The sequence below is a fragment of the Arachis ipaensis genome, chromosome B3 (genome assembly GCF_059453495.1).
Source record: "Arachis ipaensis isolate K30076 ecotype BB chromosome B3, ASM5945349v1, whole genome shotgun sequence".
Taxonomy (NCBI): domain Eukaryota; kingdom Viridiplantae; phylum Streptophyta; class Magnoliopsida; order Fabales; family Fabaceae; genus Arachis; species Arachis ipaensis.
In genome coordinates, this window is record NC_142438.1 from 44,508,426 (window position 1) to 44,529,056 (window position 20,631).

The 20,631-nt window shown below is 36.7% G+C and overlaps 2 protein-coding genes across 2 annotated transcripts; one reads left to right on the forward strand and one right to left on the reverse strand.

Annotated features, from left to right (window-relative positions):
• The first annotated feature begins 15,532 nt into the window (after window positions 1–15,532).
• Window positions 15,533–17,701, forward strand: LOC107630429 (heme oxygenase 1, chloroplastic). Its single transcript, XM_016333547.3, has 4 exons — window positions 15,533–15,899; window positions 16,007–16,230; window positions 17,030–17,137; window positions 17,218–17,701. The coding sequence occupies exons 1-4, from the start codon at window positions 15,647–15,649 to the stop codon at window positions 17,314–17,316; spliced, it is 684 nt and encodes a 227-aa protein (XP_016189033.1). The 5' UTR covers window positions 15,533–15,646; the 3' UTR covers window positions 17,317–17,701.
• Window positions 17,702–17,845: 144 nt separating this feature from the next.
• On the reverse strand, window positions 17,846–20,590 carry LOC107630431 (protein BUNDLE SHEATH DEFECTIVE 2, chloroplastic). Its single transcript, XM_016333551.3, has 5 exons — window positions 20,450–20,590; window positions 20,256–20,353; window positions 19,717–19,786; window positions 18,976–19,072; window positions 17,846–18,197 (listed from the first exon to the last, which is right to left on the reverse strand). Exons 1-5 carry the CDS (start codon window positions 20,505–20,507, stop codon window positions 18,119–18,121), a joined length of 402 nt encoding a protein of 133 aa, XP_016189037.1. The 5' UTR covers window positions 20,508–20,590; the 3' UTR covers window positions 17,846–18,118.
• Between the last annotated feature and the right edge of the window lie 41 nt (window positions 20,591–20,631).

Genomic DNA, 20,631 nt, shown 5'->3' on the forward strand with positions numbered 1-20,631 from the left:
CCCTTTCCTCTAGTGTGTCCGTACGGAATAACAGATCCAACGTGTGGCCTACAAGTTAGGCTAGTAATGCCCCTGCTAGCTGAGGTCTGAGCCAGATACATCTAGGTTAACGTCATAACCGCCGTTAACTACGATTTTCTAATACGAGCCTCCCAAACCAATTCAAAATATATAATTTCAAATACAACAAATCTTTGATCTTTCAAATATATAAGGTATCGAATCAAATCAAATCAGATAATACTTTCTTATCCAAATCATATTCAATCATATTTTCTCAATGTTAAGGCATTTCAAACATATTTCACAATTCTAAAATAAGTGAGTACCAACCAAATTTTAATACTTCAAAAATACATATTTGAGTAAAATCAATACTTTAAAATAATATAAAACTTCTTCAAACATACATATAGTCTCGTAAAAATATATAGTCTCAAGTGCATATTAAAATGAGCTTAACAAGGATAAATATTTAGTTCTAATAAATCAATTAGTAAAACTAATTTAAAATCCTTTGATAATAATCTTTGTGAGTATAACTAAGTTCAAAGCACCGTATATCAAAATAATTATAGACGTAAAGTCAAACAATTATAAATGTAAAGCCTACTCACAATGTGGTCCCAAGGAATCGAAGATACCAAACCCGGAGTGCCAAATTCAAGATGAGAAGGATTGAAGTAGAATAAAACCAATGAGCACAGAATTTGGACCGGAGTAGCGACAAGATGGAGCTGGCGATAGTCATGGGAATCGGGATAATGACAGAAACGGTTCAGCTCCAGCAACACTAACAATGCCGGTGGCAACAACGATGGCTTGGTTCAGGTACATCCGAACGGCGACAGGAATAGCGCAGGAGCGGATGGTCCCTCCTCCTTGGCGTTTCTCTCTCTCCGGGAACTCCTCTCTCTTCGAAGCTCCAAATCTGCAACTACGACAACGACGACGAGGCTGGCTTTGACGGCGGCGGCTAGGCTTTTCTTGGCGGCAGAGGCGCGGCGGCCATGGCAGCAGCAGCAGAGTTCCAACGGTGGTGGAACCTCCCTACGACCCCTTCTCTCTCCACGTGCATTCTATTTCTCTCTCGGCGACAGATCTGGCAGCGCAAAATGGAGGCATGAACGGCGGCGATGGTGGCTGGGCTTGACAGCGATGACCCTTCCCACGGCGGCTCTGGGTAGAACAGCGTGTCTTCTCTCTGTTTGTGAACCTCCATGGACGGAGACGATGAAGACCTCGATAGGGACGACGGCGACGCAGGCTCCACGAGACGCTGACGCCTCCTTCTCCTTGCACAGCTCTCTTTCTCCCTTGGTTCTGGCTTTCCTTGCGTTGACACGACGGCGGTGACGGTGGCAGTGACGCCCACCGGCGCCACCTCCCTTCCTTCCTCTTCTCTTCCCTCTCTGGTTCTCCCCCTCTTCTATTTTCCCTTTATGTTCTTTTGTTCTGCTGTTGGGTAAGGGGTAAGGGTGGCTAGGGTTTTGGTGAGTGTGTGTGAGGGAGTGTGTTGTGTCAAAATTAGGGTTAGAATTTTGGTTTGGAAAAAAGAGAAGTAAGGGTATTTTAGGGATCTTACATTCTTACCTCCTTATAAAAATTTTCGTCCTCGAAAATTGATATAACCTGCAAAACTTTACTTGATTTTAGCACTTTACGAAATATGAGAAAGAAGTATAACGAGGTGCAAAAGTTACAAGATAGGTTTCTGTTAAAACGATGCGATTGGCATTCACCTACTCTCGCTCCCTTAAAAACTTAGATATACATAGCACTTTTCAGTTAGTTTATCAATCTCCTCAAAATACACTTTTACTTCATAATCTCTTGGTTCTGTTGTACATCTCCTTGGTAGTAACCAGACCCACGTCAAGCCTTAGAATCACAACTTTCTGAACTTCAACATCGATAAGTTGTATTCTAATGAACTAACGTATCGTTTGCTATCTGGGAATTGCACGTGACATCGAAACAAGCACGAGTTTACTCAAAAGGATTCAAAATCTAGGAAGAGAAGAGTAAACATCATAAATAGTATTCGCACGAACGTAGAAGGATGCATTAAGATTGCAATTAAACAATGATGTACATAATCAATGTAGTATGCCAGAAAGAGTCAATTGAATCTTAACGAGAAAATCTGAATCAAGAAATTTTGATAGAAAAATAAAAGAAAAGATAGTTCATTAGGTCAAAACAAGTTTAAGTTGAATCAAAGAAGTACAAAGTTCACTAAAAGAAGGTAACCAAAGTCAATGGCAGTTTTTTTTTTCCAGAAAGATTTAAGTGGATGATTAGAGACACAATAAGGCAAGAAAAGAATAAAATCAAAAACCTTTTCAAAGAAGATCTAGAATAAGAATTCGAGGAGAATACTAGAAGATATGATGTAACATAATAAAGCAAGTTCAGATTACATCAAGGAGTTACATAATTCACGTAAAGGAATGTAACGTCAACACCTATTTTGTCGAGAATCTATGGGATAGCCAAAAGCATGATAAGATCTAGATATGCACAAGATGTAGGACATGAAACAAAATAATCAAATTTCATTTCAACAAGAATTAAAACATGGAACTCCCGATATGAAATATAGCGGAATGAACAATACATCAAATCACGCGGCATGATTATAGCGCATACTTCAACACAAACCATCCCAAGAAGAACACTTAACGTTCCCAAATCTAACGATTACCATTACTTAAATAAAAGAAACGAAAGAGTTTAGAAGAACTATTTCTCGTAGGTTATAATTTCTAGCTCTCCGTATACACTATGCTCAACAATCATACCACAAGATGTGACAGCTAAAGATAGAATATAGATTTATTTTTCAACAAAACTAGAAAGTGAACAAAACAAAACAAAGTCCAGCAGAACAATATCATCATAGCATAAGAGGCTTTAGGGCATAAGTAAATGTTGAAATCACCGAAAAAGCTTCACCATATTCCTTATTCCATAACCATTCCTCATCAACATCATCATCATAACTCTAAAAAGGCCAAAAATAATGAGAGTATTGCAAATAATTGAGAGGGTAAATTAGGAGAAGGACATAGATGTTGCATCCAAAATTAGAAGCTAGCATATATATAAAAAAATAGTATCACTTGAAAATTTCTACTTCTAAACATCAACAACTATAACAAAACGAAATATCCAAACACAATCAATCAAAGCATAATGATAAAGGAAAGATTCAAAACAAGCAAATGCAACATGTAAGAACCCAATTTTTTCACGCAAAACCATTTTAATAAAATAATTTTAGTGCCTGGAATAGATTCAAAATTTAGAAGTTTTAATTTGAAAATATAAAGGTGAAATTTGGTTTCAATGAACTTTTCGGAGTCAGAAAATGTATTTTCTGCGAAAGGCCGAGAACTGGCAGCCGAACCGGTCGAACCGGTTTAAGCCTGCCCGGTACTGAGTTTTGAGAAAAATAAGATTTAGAAAATTAGTTTATTATTTTGAAAGGATAAAAATAATTTAGAATCGAAAACCGGACACTAATCTTAAAGGTGACCAAAAACGCTAACAGGTTGGACCGGGTCCAAGGTCCAACATATATAAGCTCACTTAATGAGCTTTTCAGCCCATTTCTTCCCCAAAAGAAAGAGGGGCGTGGTTATGAGAGAAAAGAGGAAGAAGGGAGTGGTTACTATTCACCTCCACCTTTCGTAAGCCATAACTTTTGATCCGGAGCTCCGATTGACGAGCCATTTGTGGCCATACAAAGCTCTCGACGATCTCTTCCTTTCTATCCAAAGAAATTTGGTAACATCTCACGTCTCCATTCCCAGTTTCCAGCTCTAGATTCTGCGTGATTTTATGTTTGGTTTTTGAGTAGATTTTGTGGTTTTGGTTGTTTAGGGGATCTCTAGTAGCGAGTAATTGATGGATTTTACCCCTAATCTCGTTGAACAAGGTAAGGTTTCACTAAATCCTTGTGGTGTTGTATGTTGTGGTTTCTAGGTTTTGATTTTGCTATACATATGATGTTAGATTGAGTTTTGGGTATTTGTTGGAGTTGGTTGAGGCTTTGGATCAAGCTTGGTGGCTTCGTTTTGGTGTTTGGTGCGTTTAAAAATCGACCAAGGTATGATTTCGGTTTTCTTTAAGTAATATGTAATGTTTTTGGACACTTAGGCTAGTTGACCATAGAATAAGATTGAATTGGATATGTGGTTGTTTATGGTATATGTATGATGATGGTGATTGTTGAGGATCATTGGCGTTAATGATGTATTATGATGTTGGTTAATGTTAGTTATTGTTTGGTGATAAATTGTTGGAATTGATGAGGATTTGTAGTGGTTATTGATGTTGGTTGTTTGATGATACTTGATGAATTGACTTTGTAATTGTTGCTAAATAATGATGTTGAGGTATGATGTATAGTGAACTTGAATGAATGTATATGGCTGATTATTAGTATAAAGCATGAACGAGGTTGTTGATGAAGATTGATAGTGAAAGAATGATGATTGGTGAAGGTGTTGGTGGAGGAATGATTATAGTGTTATATATTTGATATTTGAGGTTGAGGATATTGAAGGGTGAATGAAAAATTTGGTATGAATGGTAGGTTGTGACACAAAGGGTGAGTTATGAGGTAAATTGGAGTTGGTATGGTTTTGGTCTGATTTTGGTTGAAATATTTTTAAAGTTGAGGTTTGGCAAAATTCTGCATAATCTATTTTCTGGCAGCAGCTTCAGAAGTTTTTTGGGAACGATATAACCATCACAATTGAATGGGATTAATTTTTCTCGAATCTTTGTGATGTGCAGAAAAATCCTGGAAAATTGGGTTAATGTTTAACAGTTGGATTAGGAGATATAAATTTTTGAAGTTTGTTACTTTAAAACTGATTTTCTGCTGCTACATAATGAAACAGCAACTTTCTGAGCCTATATCTCCCAATTCTAACCATAATTTTGAGTGGGACCAAAAGGACATTGAGACTTGGACTATTTTCTTGTTTGTGTCAAAATTTCAGACTATTATAAGTTTTGTGGAAGGAGTTGTGCTCGTTTTAAAAATAGAGCTCTTAGCTATTTTGACAGCAAAACTAGTTTTTGAAAGTAAACTTGTAATCAGTATAACTCTCTCCAGAAAAATGATATTTCTATGAGACTTTGACTGATTTAAATCTCTATGAGTCTAGTTTATTTCTGGAAAATTTCAAATTCATCGAATGAAAATATGATTTTTGGTGGATTTTCTAAGAACATGGTAGCTTGCTGTCTTGGTGCAGAGATTTCAAACTTAAAATCAGTTTTTGGAAGAGAAATGGTTTTTCTTTTTATTTTATTCAACTAAACTATTTCAACTGGGTTCGAATCTATAGCATACTTCCATTTTGAGTCTAGAGACGAAGAATTAGGCTTGTAAACTTCTGTGATACCTATTTAAGACTTTTGGTTCGTTTTTGGATATCAAAACGTAGAGAAGGTCCTAGGTGCTTTTAACTTGGTAATTTGGTAAAAGTTAGAAAACGGAGGCCTATGTTTCTGGAGTATTGAGGATGAGTTTGGTTGAGAGAAAAGAAAGATTAGTGGACTTGGTGATTATTGACTGTGAAATTGAGAAAGTAATGGACTAACGAGTTCGGAATGGAATTAAGAACTGATGATGGTTATTATGAGCTTGGTGGATATGGAAGAAAAGTGTGCAGGGCACTATATCCCTGACGTAGCAGACTTCTCTGCTGCATGAGTAGAGGTTGTTGAAAGTGATTTGAGATGAGAAATGATAATGTCTGGTGATGATTTGAGGTTGATGGACTTGTTGGATTATATGGAAGTGTGCGGGGCCTATATCCCCGGCGTAACAGATTTCTCTGGTGCATGAATATAAGTTGTTGAGAGTGTGCGGGGCCTATATCCCTGGCGTAGCAGATTTCTCTGCTGCATGACTAGCGTTGTTGAGAGTGTGTAGGGCCTATATCCCTGGCGTGGCAGATTGTTCTGCTGCATGATTTGTTGTGGTTATTTCCTTCTCTGCTGCAGGAAGTGTGCGGGGCCTATATCCCCGGCGTAGTAGACTCCCTACTACATGAGTGTGCAGGGCACTATATCTCTGGCGTAGTAGAAGAGCTACTGCATGAGTGTGCAGGGCACTATATCCCTGGCGTGGCAGAAAAGGCTACATTCGAGAGGATGTGTCAGCTTGGCATATACGGACCGACAAGTGATATCACGATCCAATAGGATAGGCATTCATCATATGCATCTTCTATATGCTTGTTTGCTTTGATTACTTGAGTGTGCCTAATTGTACAACATGTCTACTTGCTTCTTGAATTACTTGCTGTAAATGAATACTATCTTTGTTTTACTTACTTGCATTATTTGTGATTGTCTGGTGCTGAGGAGGTTAGGCAGGCGGTGGCGATGGGATCGCACGGAGGTTAGGTTGGCGGAGGCTGTGGGATACAGCGGTGTGATTAGTATTAGTTAGAATCCCCTAAGATTAGATAACCCTGGTTTATGGTTTAAGTTTCTTAGTTATTTATTTTATTTCGCTTAAGCTTGAATATCCGTATGTGATGTGAAGTTCTAGGATTGCTTTCAGCATCCCGGAGCCTTACATCTTACATCATTGGGAGCGGTTACCATATTGAGAACCTCCAGTTCTCATTCCATACTTTGTTGTTGTTTTTCAGATGCAGGACGTAATCTACTTCTGTGAGATTGCGGATATGGTGACAGAGCGGAGTATGGTTCGTTCCTTGTTTATTTCTGTTTTACTTTCGTCATAGTATTCTCTCACCTTTTGTATAATTATCTTTATGGCCATAGAGGCTTATTTGAGGGATAGGTTGTATAAGCTGTTTTAATTCTAAAACTCTGTATCTGTCTATTTGTAACTAGTCGGCTTAAATTCCGCAAGCTGCGGCTAGTTCTCTATGATTATTATATTCTTGTATTTGTAGATGAATTATTCTCTTATACCTATACCTTGTATATTATGCGTTAGCTTCGTGTGAATGTTTCACGCTTTTGTAATTCTTTCTTTGAGCTTAATCCTTCATCAGGCTTCTAGATTATATTATTTCCTTCTATATATATAAATATGTATGAGCCTTAGGACTGTCGTAACCTCTGATTAACCTATGCTTTACAGATAGAGGTAAGTCTTAGGGTAATTGGGGTGTTACACAACATATGATAAAATCCGAAATAAATGAATCAAATAAAAATAGGAAACTCACAAAAAGAAAAAAACTAATGATAAATTTTACATCTTCAAGATCAAACTATGATCAATCTATACCCATTATTTCCTAGGTTAACAAGCTATGATGGAACAACTCAAGATCAAACCCAATGACTCAAAAAGAACTCACAGTACAAAAATTCATTCATTAATTTATTTAGAGTTTAGACATCCCTAATTTTCATACATTACAAACAAGAAATTTTTCAATCTCCATCGCCCACAATTTCAGTGCAAGGTGTCAAATACAGATGGACTGGCAATTTAAAATATTTCCGACATAATTCTATAATCATAAAAGAAAACATATGTAACATATAAGAGTTTATGCCTCAATACAGTATTTGTTGTACAAGCACATGGTTCTCAAGTGAGCATTACCATACTAATCATATGAATTTAAAAGGAAAAATTCTTCCTTGATATCTTAAAAGCGAAATATCTAAAGGAAATAGCATTAAATAATAGAGAGCCATCACTATATCATAAAGCAAATGACGTATAAGTTGAGCAATTAGAACTTAGTTCTTTGACTCTTTGTTCATGGAAGAATAACAACAAAAATAAATAAATAAACAATTGCATAAGTATGAAAGTCAATTTTAAACCATAAACACTTTATGAACAAGATAAGATATGAAAATCTCCTAGCTCACTATTAACTGATTTTAACAATTTTCAATCAAGATTCATCAAGTTACAACTATATCAATCATCAATTCAGCAGTAATTACATATTATTGAACAACTTTATAGCAGCAACCAATAACCTCATGCATCCCTCAAAAGCAATCAACTCAGATTACTTATTTGTTATGTTAGTTACTGTAATAATCATTAATCAAGCAACATATACCAGCAAGCAACTATCTAAATTAGTGGCTAACACTCACATGCAAGTTACACTTTAACACATATTCAAGATAATCATCATATGATTTATAATCATTAGTTGAATATAACAAGGAAAAAAAGTTGTATATAAAATTTGTTCTGCTTTGAGGATTTGGATATCTAGTCTTTTCCGTTGAAAATCAGTAGAAATTATTTTCAATATGTAAGATCTATAATTCCAATTTCACAAAGCACTACAAACTAAGAAAACTAATCTCTCTAAACCTCTGAGAATAAAAACTAGTTGAGAGCAATGAAATTTTCAAAAAAACTAAGGTCGAAAAAATTTTCAAATTTTAGATCTTAGCCAAGAGCAAAATTCATAATCTAATCACCAACAAAAAGCAAGCGTGCATAATCTAGATATCACCTGAACAATCAGAAAAATAGTTCCATAATAGAAAACCCATATTTGACAACATAGTACCATAATAGAACTAGATCAGCAAATTAGAAAAGCTCAACCGAACTTCTAGATTGAAAAACATTTTCAATCCAGCCAATTAATCATCCAAATAATTCACTACACCTAAGCAGAGAAAATCATCAATCTAACAAACAACAATAACACTTCATTCATATATTTATCACATAATTCTTCTCCTTGAGCAAATGAATAACAATTTTCAAAATTATTGATTCGAAAGAAAGACAAAATCACAAACAAATCAAACCTCATAACTTCAAAGATTATTAATATAAGAAGAACAAACTCTAATATCCAGAACAAAGCATCTCGATCAACAATTAAGAAAATTTATGCAATCCGTAAATTCAAATAAAGTTCTATAAAGGAACTAGATAATGAAGCACATCAAACACCAATCAAATCTTCTAAATAATACATAAAACATTGTCATCAGGAATCGTAAAGAACACGAAGATGAAGAAGATTAAAGCATGCATTTACAAAAGCGAGAAAGATTAGAACTGGCTACGAGAGAAATTGCGAACCGGAGCCGAAACTGAAACCATTGAAAAAAACGTTAAAGAAACCTACCAAAGGATAACCGAAGATTGGGTAGAAGAAAAGGATAGGAGTAGCAAAAGTGGCAGAGGACACATGATCACAATAATCAGAAGACAATAATGACACAGAGGATAATGATGACATTCCTATAGGCCTCTGATAGTGCCACAATTTGTACAAATAGGCGCGCTTCTATTTATACAATTGTGATCCTACCATAGGACGCTTGCTCCATATTACACAGATTAAACCTAAGCTCTGATACCACTTTGTCACGACCCAAAATGAGTCATAACCAGAGCTCAGAAAAATAATCCTATAGCAAGCCTAACATACTCAAATATAAATTGAATAAGCAAGTTACAAATATTTTACAAGTTCTAAAATAAATAGTTATATATTTTTAACAAAAAAAATTAAAATAACTAAGAATGGTTGGATCCTGCCTGTGACATATGGAGCATATACTTCTAGGAATTCGACAAAGAATAGGTACTCATTACAGACTATTACTCTTAAATAGAAAGTCTTACAAAGTCAAATATTTGTTCCTGAAAATTTTTGTAAAAAAAAAGGGTGAGTTTTGCAACTCAGTGACTAGACAATAGATCTATAATTAACATGAGACTATACAAACATTATCATCAAAGTAATTTTAATTAGAAAATAATAGTTAATAATAATAAGTGAATCAATAAAGGAGTTCTCATACAGAAATCAAATCAAAAGTTCACACTTGGACGGCTCCACCTCTATGGGTAGCTCTTTTCTCTAGTGTGTCCGTACGGAATAACAGATCTAACGTGTGGCCTACACGTTAGGCTAGCAATGCCCCTGCTAGCTGAGGTCTGAGCCAGATGCATCTAGGTTAACGTCATAACTGCCGTTAACTACGGTTTTCTAATATGAGCCTCCCAAACCAATTCAAAACATATAATTTCAAATACAATAAATCTTTGATCTTTCAAATATATAAGGTATCGAATCAAATCAAATCAGATAATACTTTTTTATCCAAATCATATTCAATCATATTTTTTCAATCTTAAGGCATTTCAAACATATTTCACAATTCCAAAATAAGTGAGTACCAACTAAATTTCAATACTTCAAAAATACATATTCGAGTAAAATCAATGCTTTAAAATAATATAAAACTTCTTCAAACATACATATAGTCTCATAAAAATATATAGTCTCATGTACATATTAAAATAAGCTTAACAAGGATAAATTTTTAGTTCTAATAAATCAATTAGTAAAACCAATTTAAAATCTTTTGATAATAATCTTTGTGAGTATAATTAAGTTCAAAGCATCGTATATCAAAATAATTATAAACTTAAAGCCAAACAATTATAAATATAAAGCCTACTCACAATGTGGTCCCAAGGGACCGAAGATACCAAACCCAGAGTGCCAAATTTAAGATGAGGAGGATTGAAGTAGAATAAAACAAATGAGCACAGAATTTGGACCGGAGTAGCGACAAGATGGAGCTGGCAATAGTCCTGGGAATCAGGATAATGACGGGAACAGTTCAGCTCCAGCAGCACCAACAACTCCGGCGGCAATGACGATGGCTTGGTTTAGGTACATCCGAATGACGACATGAACAGCGTAGCAGCGGATGGTCCCTCCTCCTTGCGTTTCTCTCTCTCTGGGTACTCCTCTCTCTTCGAAGCTCCAAATCTGCATCTATGACAACGACGGCGAGGCTGGCTTCGACGGCGGCAGCTAGGCGTTTCTTGGCGGCAGAGGCGCGGCGGCCATGGCAGCAGCAACAGAGTTCCAACGGCCATAGAACCTCCCTGTGACCCCTTCTCTCTCCACGTGCGTTCTATTTCTCTCCCGGCGACAGATCTGGCGGTGCAAAATGGAGGCACGAACGGCGGCGATGGTGGCTGGGCTTGACAGCAACGACCCTTCCCGCAGCGGCTCTGGGTAGAACAACGCGTCTTCCTTCTATTTGTGAACCTCCATGGACGGCGACGATGAAGACCTCGACAGTGACGACGGTGACGTGGGCTCCACGAGACGCTGACGCCTCCTTCTCCTTGCGCAGCTCTCTTTCTCCCTCGGTTCTGATCTTCCTCGCGATGACACGCGACGGCGACGGTGGCAGTGACGCCCACCGGTGCCACCTCCCTTCCTTCCTCTTCTCCTCCCTCTTCGGTTCTCTCCCTCTTCTCTTTTCCCTTTCTGTTCTTTTGTTTTGCTGTTGGGTAACGGGTAAAGGTGGCTAGGGTTTTGGTGAGTGTGTGTGAGGGAGTGTGTTGTGTCAAAATTAGGGTTAGGATTTTGGTTTAGAAAAAAGAGAAGTAAGGGTATTTTAGGGATCTTACAAAAGGCTTCTACTTATTATAGTTATATATAGAAGTGGTCGTAATATCCTCGCTATCAGAGTGGCACAGTTAGAAGCGTGACATTCTTGTAATAAAGGTGTTATAAGGGTATGTTGCTAATTGTAGTGGCACAAGACGGTAATAGTAACATCCTTCCTATGGCCTTTGCAATTGTTAAGTCTGAGACTATAGAGTCCTAGTCGTTCTTTCTTACCAACCTGAGATGACATGTGAAGGGCTTTTGATTATATCTGATAGATCGCAAGCGATCAAGGCCACACTTAGAGCCGATCGATGAGAGCGGGTGACTGCCTCCTAATGCATTCCATGCGTATTGCATGAGGCACATGGCGGCGAACTTTATGTCTCATTTCAAATCTGTCGAGGGAAAGTGATATCTAATGAATGCTGCTTATGGTCCAAGTAAGGCTAGGTACGAGTGGTACATGGGTGCTTTGAGGACACTATTGCGAGAAATGGAAGACTGGGCTGGTAGAGTCAACAAGAAAATATGGTTACAACATTGCGATAGTGGTCGACAATTTAGGCACATCACCACCAACTAGTCTGAGTGCATTAATGCAGTTCTGAAAGGTACACAATATTTACCAATTTTAGCCATCATCAGATGCACTTACGAGAGACTACAGTAGTTGCTTGTCAAGAATGGTTGGGAGGCATAGGCCCAAATGGCGGCCGATAATCGGTTTTCACAGTAGCTACTGGCAACTGTTAAGAAGAATAGGGAGGAAATCTGAAGATGCGTGCTATACACTGCAACAGGAGGCCCTTAGTCTTTGTGGTGGATGAGTTAAAGCCTTTTGAGGGTTGGAGCAAGGGTTATTTCGTGTGCGGTTGAGTGAGGGGACATGTGACTGTGGTCTTTTCCAGTCATTTCATTTCCCCTGTCGTCATGCACTTACTGCTTGTGCCGCCACAAATGTCGAGTGGGGGACATATGTGGATCTAGTGTACACACAGGAGGCCGTGTTCAAGTTGTACGAGGTTGAGTTCCCCCGATCCTGGACAAGAAGCTATGGCCGGAGTGTTACGAGACACATTTGCGTCCTAATCCTGTCATGCGCAGGAAAGCAACCGGCCAACCAGTCTCCACGGAGTTTTGTAATGATATGGATGAGGTCAAGCGCCAAGAGAAACGGTGTGGGCTCTGCAGGTAAACCAAACATACCCGTAGAGGTTGTCCCAACCAACCAACAGAGGATAATTAGAAGTGTGTTTTTTGTTGGCTTATAATGTTTGTTCTAGTTGTGTCTTGTAGTCATATAGTTTAGTTATACCATTTGTGTTGTTGATTTCATTTATTATAAATCGAATGTAATGTTTATTTCGTTCTTTATATTATACTTGAAATGAGGTACTGTACTAAGTAAACAACATCACACAATCTAAATTAAGTTCGGTACACAAACTACATAAAGTTCACGAAGCTAGTAAGTAACATACAAAAAACATCCTAAATAAATAAAATTCATTACTCAATTTAAATAAAGTACAAATAACAATAAAATATAAAATACAAACTGAATAATATGAAAAGCATCTGAAATACATCATCGGTGCTGGTCGTGAGAGTAATGCAACCGATGCCTAATGCCACAACCTAGAGGTTGTGCCCGACGAGGTGGTCTGACAGGTCATGGAGTCGGTGGAGCCCATGTGTGCGATGGTACTGGTAGCAGTGATACTGGCAGCGATAGTGGTGGAGGATGTGAGTACACCTGAGAAGGATCGTATGGGCCAAGAGCATATGGTTGTGTTTGGTACTGAAGCTCTACGGGTGGATACTATGGTGGTGCAGGTCCAAGGGCGTGCAGTCATCAATCGCCCGTAATCGATCGATGGGGGGTGTCACATATTGAGAACCCGAGGGGAGATTGGTACCATACGAGGTGCTGGACCCCAGTGACCAGGAAGGAGCCCACACCAAGGTAGATGTAGGAGCTAATGAAAAATGAGACTCCTGGGCGATACTCCGCTATCTGCCTATGCAGAACTGCTTCGCAAGACGATGCATGATCTACTGGTCTGTCGTGTGAATCTGGAATACCTTGTCGAACTGGATCTCCTCTATCATGGATCTATCATGACCACTCGTCGATGCACCCAGATCCACCCAACCAGGTGGGGAGGTAAAAGGATCATTTCGAACCTAATGCGTCTGTGAGACTAGAGGTGGTGGTGGTAGTGGTGGTGAGTCCTCCCTTCGGCTGGTATGTCACCATGGTCCTCCTATCTCGCATACTTTGCCTCCTCCTCAAACTCGACATTTAGTCTCTCTCTATGAGGCTTGACCCGCTCCCTCCGAGGACCCACCGCTGCTCCACAGTCCCTCGCACCATTCTCCCTCCTAGTTGGCCTCTGAGTGTCTGCTCGAACCTCTCTGGCACGTCTACGACGATTAGGAACATCCTGGGAAAGGTCAAGCATGTCCCTGGGCTGACTGGCAGTAGACTGCACGTCATCCGGTAGTGTCGAAAGCCTGGGATCATCAAGTACGTCCTCGCCAGAGAGATGTCTAACGTAGCAATCATGCTGATACCAGACCTAGTACTCCTACATAGGCTAATAATCTGTGAAGGGTTGAATAGAGATCCTGTGACCCTCCCGCAATGTGCCAAGTCACATTCAAGCGGTTGATGCTCTGTTTTGTGTGTCCGCGCGTGCCATAAAGTCCGAGTATCTTACAAATATCAAGAAAAATATTCGAGAAAGGGAGAAATAAAGGTAATGGACAAGGAAAGTGACAAAAGAGGCGCTGTGAACGAATTACTTATATAGGCGCGTCTAAGTTTTATCTCGTTTATCACGTTTGCAAACATGTAAAAGAGATATGCACAACCTTATTTCGTTTATACTGTAAACGAGATAAGGCAATGTAAATCGATAAAAACACTACAAATTATTTATTTTATAATTAATTTATTTAAAAAATCCGCTTATTTAGTGACTAATTTTTGTATACTAATAATATTTTTAAATGATTAATGAATACTAAAGGTCAAGAAGAATGTTTTAAGAGTAGAGACTAACGAGAGGGAAAAAACTAATTTTAATTTATATTAATAAACATACTAAAGGAATGTAAATTATGGTAAACGAAGAAAATTCAAGAAAAGCATTAAAGATGAAAATATTAAATTAAAAGTGAAAAATCATTAAATTTGGTGGGATGAAAAGTTTGTCTACTAATTTTATAAGAAAGAATAAGTAGTTTAAAAAAAAATCAAAATGTGTATTTGAAAGGAGTAGGAATTACAATTAGTAAGTTTGATATTTTTTTTCTTAAATATCTCTTAATTAAGTAGGTTAAAAATTAATTTATTATAAATTAAAATTTTATTTAAAATTTTTTATTAATTAATATATTATTATATATACAAAATAATATTTAAACCTTTAGCACTTAGTTAAATAAGCGAATGAGTAAACTATTCCACAAGTTTGATAATTAAATTAATTATACTTTTGCGCAAAAGTATAAAACAATTTTCAGCACAGAAGAATCTAACAAAGTTGTAAATGTCATCAAGGCCTCAGCCCTCAAGGGAGGGGGAAAATAAAATAAAAAAGAAAAGGACTTTTGTCCCAATTCCCAAATAAATATTCTTGCCTAAACATGCAACAAGTACCTAAACCTTTTAATCCCCCAGATTTTCATGAAGTTAATTAAGGAAAAGAAATTCTAGGAAATAAATTTAAAATAAAACAAATAAGCGGATAAATTTAAAGCTCAAGGATGATAGAGAGCAGAAAAACCCGATAACTTGATAAGGATGAAGTTAAAGATATAAAATATAGAATATAAAATATGATCCTCCAATCATAGATACCAATATAGATTGCACAAAATTAAAAGAAATTATATCCAACATAGTCGCAAAAATATCAAATAAAAAACTTCTAGTCATATTTGATTAAAAAAATTCTTTGCTAATATACATACCCATTAGTCAGAACAATTTCAACGTCACGCAGTTTTATATTACATGGTTTACAATACATTTATATTATTAGTAATGTTATTATTATTATATAATTAGTTGAAGATTAAACCTGTTACTTGTGCAACATTCCATTCCTTGGCTTATTTAAAGGTTCCGTGCACTCATTCTTTTATTTCACTGCAACTTCAACAAGAAAAGAAAATCAAATATCCTTTTAGATTTGTGATTGTTAAGGATGTCTATGGAGTTTGTTTGTGTGTCTGAAGCTCCACCCAGGAAGATGTTTGTGGAGGAACTGAAGTCTGTGTCTATGAAGATGCATACAAGGGAGCAGGCTAGGGATGGTGAGAAGCAACCTAAGCAACCAGAGGAGCGATCAGTTTCCAAATGGGACCCTACCATTGATGGATACCTCAAGTTTCTTGTGGATAGCATGGTTGTTTTTGACACTCTTGAGAAGATCATCCAACATGCTTTTTACCCTTCATGTTAGTTACAACCGTTATGATTCAAATTAAAAAATCATTCTTATTGTTTCCTTAGCAGGACCGATTATGATTATTACATGATTGAATCTCTTGATGTCCTTGTGCAGATGATGAATTCAGGAACACGGGGTTGGAAAGGTGTGCAAATTTGGCAAAAGATTTGAAGTGGTTCAAGGAAGAAGGTCATGCCATCCCAGAACCTTCTTCACCAGGTCTTAACTATGCCAAGTATCTCAAGGAGTTGTCGGAGAGCGACGAGCAAGCCTTTATCTGCCACTTTTACAACATCTACTTCGCACATTCAGCCGGTGGAAGAATGATTGGGAAAAAGGTAACAGATCAGATACATGTAAAACTCCATTTATGTCAAAGTTGCAGATATCTCTGCATAGTTCTGTTATATTCTATGCTATATTCTTGGTAATTAATCAATAGTACTGATGGAATGTTGTTTCACTTAGCCTTTGAAATTCAACCCAACCATGCTAGGTATACACAAAAAATAGCCACTAAATCAGTCACTCGTAGTCATATAAAATACATATTGGAATACAAAATACAAATTAAAAATAAATAAAACTATACATATATTTATACACATATATACTGATTGATTTGGTGGATGATTTTTGGTGTATATATAACATTTTTTATTTCACCTGATGGCAAAGGTTCAAATGATGTCACTTCCAATTAATTACCAAACTGAAAGAAAAATGCTATTTATACACCAAATATTCTTGATATTCGTATAAAAATATGATTGCTACTAATTCATTTTGTATTTAAATTATTTTTTAATTAACAAAACAAAGAGAATATATGTTTGATTGTTAAGAAAATATTAGCGTCAAAACACTGTATATTATAAAGGATGTAGACGTAGCAGACTAAAACTAAAATAAGGAAGAATAGACTAAACAAAATTCTGCATGTGTGTGGTATCCCACCACTGCAGGGTTGATCCTTTTCATAACAGCAGCATATAAAGCTTTAGCGGTTGTAATATTTCTATACATTTTAAATCTATCTCAAACTATCAACATGTGGCAGAAAAACTGAAAAAATATATGATAGTTTACCTGTTCTGTACTCAAGATTTTCTTGCATCTTAATCTTCACTAATGCAGGTAGCTGAAAAGTTGCTTAACAAGAAAGAGTTAGAGTTTTATAAATGGGATGGCAACCTTTCCCAGTTGTTACAGAACGTGAGGGACAAGCTGAACAAAGTTACTGAAGTAAGTTTCTTTAACTCTCATAATCCTTTTACTACATTGCCGTGCAGTTTTTCTGATAGATTCCTTTGTGATTTTCTCAGGGATGGACTGAAGAAGAGAAGAATCGTTGTCTTGCTGAAACGGAGAAAACATTCAAGATGTCAGGCGAGGTTCTCCGTTTGATACTGTCACAATCATAGGCGCTGCTGCCATGATACCTCTGTAAATAATGTGTTCATTTATAAACTTTATGCACTCTCAGAATAACAATGAAGGACGCATCAGTGCACACGGCTTCAATCTGGTGCAATTTGCAGAAAGTAAATACATGCAATGACTATCTTAAGGATTTAAATTCATAATATTGGCTGAGATCCATCTTCACCTGTAATAATATACCAATGAAATCAAAAAGCAACATGTAACTCAGATATTGGAGTTGTACTGTCATTATAATTATATAATTAAATATTGTCTGTCTGGTGCATTACTTTGAGAATGAGCATTCATTGCCCTGCAAGCTAAGAACATTTTATGAAATGTATCTAACAACAATATCCTTTATATTATGATGATTGTGAAGTATATGCTATTAAATTTTCAATTCAAGCAGAGATAGGTTTGCTAACTATGCACATGAGGTTCTTTTTTATGATTAACTGAGTATCCCTTGGTTGGAACCAACCAAACTGAAACTTGCTTAAAAATTCATTTAAAAGAAAAATAAACTTCTTCAAACTATTAGTCTGACATTGAAAAGTGATTATCAAATATCAATTGAACATCTTCCAAATTGCATATACTAATTATACAGAACCTGAAGTTTATTTAATCGACCAAGGAACAATCATGAACTCAAACAAAATCTTATTGTCACAGCTGTAGAGTACTATAACATTGATCACACATACAACAAAAAAGAAAATGAACAAACGGATTCCAACTTGCTTTTCTCTTCCTTTAGCCATGGGGAATCTTCAAAAATTCAATGTAGGCAATCTTCTAATCATCAAATGTGCTCATGAATCCACCAATGAAGCCAGCCCCATTACAATTTCCACACAAGATGTCCTTTTTACCCCTGCAAGAAACATGTATGTTTGATAGGATTCCATTGTAGCTAATCACAAACAAAGAAGAGATTTGCCATTATGTTTAATAGACTTGAACAAAGTATTATATTCTGAGTGCTTTTCGTACCCAAATTTTCAACAATGTTATGAAGAGGGGAAGGGAAGTCATACAAATATGAGAAGTATATTGGTCATGCCGGACAGGCAATCCATACCAACACAATTAGGTAGCATTTAGAAGAGAGACTGAGACTAAGAGACTGAGACTAAGGTAGCGTTTGTTTTGAGGTACTGGGACGGAGACTGGAAGATGAGACTCAGTATCATATTTGTTGGCCCAGAAAAACTGGTACTAAAATTTCAGTCTCTGTCTTCAAAATTTCAGTGGGGACACAAGAGACTAAAATTTTTGGGGACGGAGACTGAAACTTTAATAACATTTTATATCTAAAAGACTCCATTTCAATTAATTAATTCAAACTTTACCCTTTGTGCAAATTAAATTAGAGCTTCATTCTTATTTCAGTCTCTGTCTCCTACTTTACACCAAACACAATACTGAAACTTATTGCAGTCTGTCTCTCAGTCTCCGACTCTTATTACAGTATTGCTGAAATCGCATGATGCAAGCAAGATGTGGCAGCGACAATGATGTTTATACATACACTCAATATTTCTATTGGAAATTGATACATACAAGTACATAATGGCATCGCAAAAAAACAAATACCACAGAAAAAATAGCTCAGAACACATGCTCATACTTGAACATTTTGATCTAATTACCTGCATAGCCAACATAATCCACCAGCTTTAAATTGTCCATTGAAGTGGTCTACCGAGTTAACTCCAGTGCCTTTGCATTGAGTGCATAAGATTGCACCTGATAGTAGAACAAAAGCATAATAAACCAGTGCAAAAGATTTATACATGAATGAAGATATTTCTAATGGAACGCTATCAAGAACAAACTTAAACATCTGCCAGCTCATCCTATCAAGAAATTAGAACTATCTGTTCTAATTGTGACCAACACACACACACACACACACACACACACACATATATATATAATTAAAAAGTAAAAGAAAGAGAAGCTGGCATCAAGCAGGCATTATGAGAAACCATGATTTATCATCAAGAATGATAAATATTCTGCACTAATACAAAAAGGAGAGGACTATCATTGGCAATTGGTTACCAATACTATGTGAAGGTATGTCCAGGCTAATTAATTGCCTTGTCACATGGAGAACGAAATGATAAAGGCTGAGCCACTACCACATTTCCAAATGTACAAGATCCCTAATGGAACTAGCATACCATTGTCATTGTAAGGTAATATCATTATTACCATCACTATTGGTGCAGATTTCCATCACTATTGCCAAACACTTGTCGAGGAAAAGGGATGATATATGAAACTAGCAATTGCTATATGAAACCAGATAAAGGTACTCATTAAGAAAACTATAAAAAGGTGGAAAACCAACATAGAAAGGCAATTAATCCAACATTTCCACATACCATTTCCGTCACAGTCAGGACAAACAATGGTCTTTGTTTTTGTGGTGCTTTGACTGTTGTCTTCCGCAGCCTGTATTCAATCAAGCTCAGAAAGGAATTCAAGGTGCTTGCATTGCAATACACAATAAATAGAAAACTAGTGACATTTGATACATGCTCTACCACATCAAACTTTTCAAGAAAAACTAAATATATACTCATGTCCTGAAGAATCAATTTATGAAATTCAAATGACCAAAATCCTTTCATAGAACTTCAACCCTTCACAATTAACGAATTTCCACTGTTTTGACAAAGAATGGAAATTGATCGCCCAATGTCATGAAGGTCCCTAACAACAAAGTTCAATGCTGAATAAGTTTTCTTTCTCCCAGCCAGTTAAATTTAATTATCACAAGATTGAATACTGAACACAAATAACTGATTAGCTCAGCTCCAATGGTCTCTCTCTGCTGCGAACAAATTATCATTTATGATATAAAACAAATGAAAAGACAAAGCATCATACTTTATAAATGGGATACTGAATTCAATCTCACCTTAACCTCCAAAGACTGAAATTTTCGAGCTTTAGCATTCTGGCATGCTTCTGTTATCGGAAAAGCTTTTCGAACAACCGAATTTCCAGTAACTACTCCTATTTCAAGTAAAACGAAGTCGCATTCAATTACATAAACACTGCAACAACCAGCAAAACACGAGAAAGCACACTCACAGAGAAAGTTAAAGGTACCTGGTCGGTTCGAGGACTTTAAGGAACAAATAGGAGCAAAACAAAGAGAGTGCGCCATTCAAAATCTCAAGGTCGAAGAAGGAGAGTGAGTTCTTCTCAGTTCTCAACTTCTTGGTGGCAACGAAAGAACAGAGTTGAAGCAGATAACTGAGATAAGGCCCTCAAATTCGTGGGTTAAGGTA

Excerpts from the sequence above, each read along its gene's own strand:
- LOC107630429 (XM_016333547.3), top strand. The coding sequence starts at position 15,647 with ATGTCTATGGAGTTTGTTTGTGTGTCTGAAGCTCCACCCAGGAAGATG. Across the intron at positions 16,231-17,029 it reads GAAGAATGATTGGGAAAAAG|GTAGCTGAAAAGTTGCTTAA; the intron begins GTAACAGATCAG and ends TCACTAATGCAG. Across the intron at positions 17,138-17,217 it reads AGCTGAACAAAGTTACTGAA|GGATGGACTGAAGAAGAGAA; the intron begins GTAAGTTTCTTT and ends TGATTTTCTCAG.
- LOC107630431 (XM_016333551.3), bottom strand. The coding sequence starts at position 20,507 with ATGGCGCACTCTCTTTGTTTTGCTCCTATTTGTTCCTTAAAGTCCTCG. Across the intron at positions 20,354-20,449 it reads AAAGTCCTCGAACCGACCAG|GAGTAGTTACTGGAAATTCG; the intron begins GTACCTTTAACT and ends TACTTGAAATAG. Across the intron at positions 19,073-19,716 it reads TCCTGACTGTGACGGAAATG|GTGCAATCTTATGCACTCAA; the intron begins GTATGTGGAAAT and ends TTCTACTATCAG.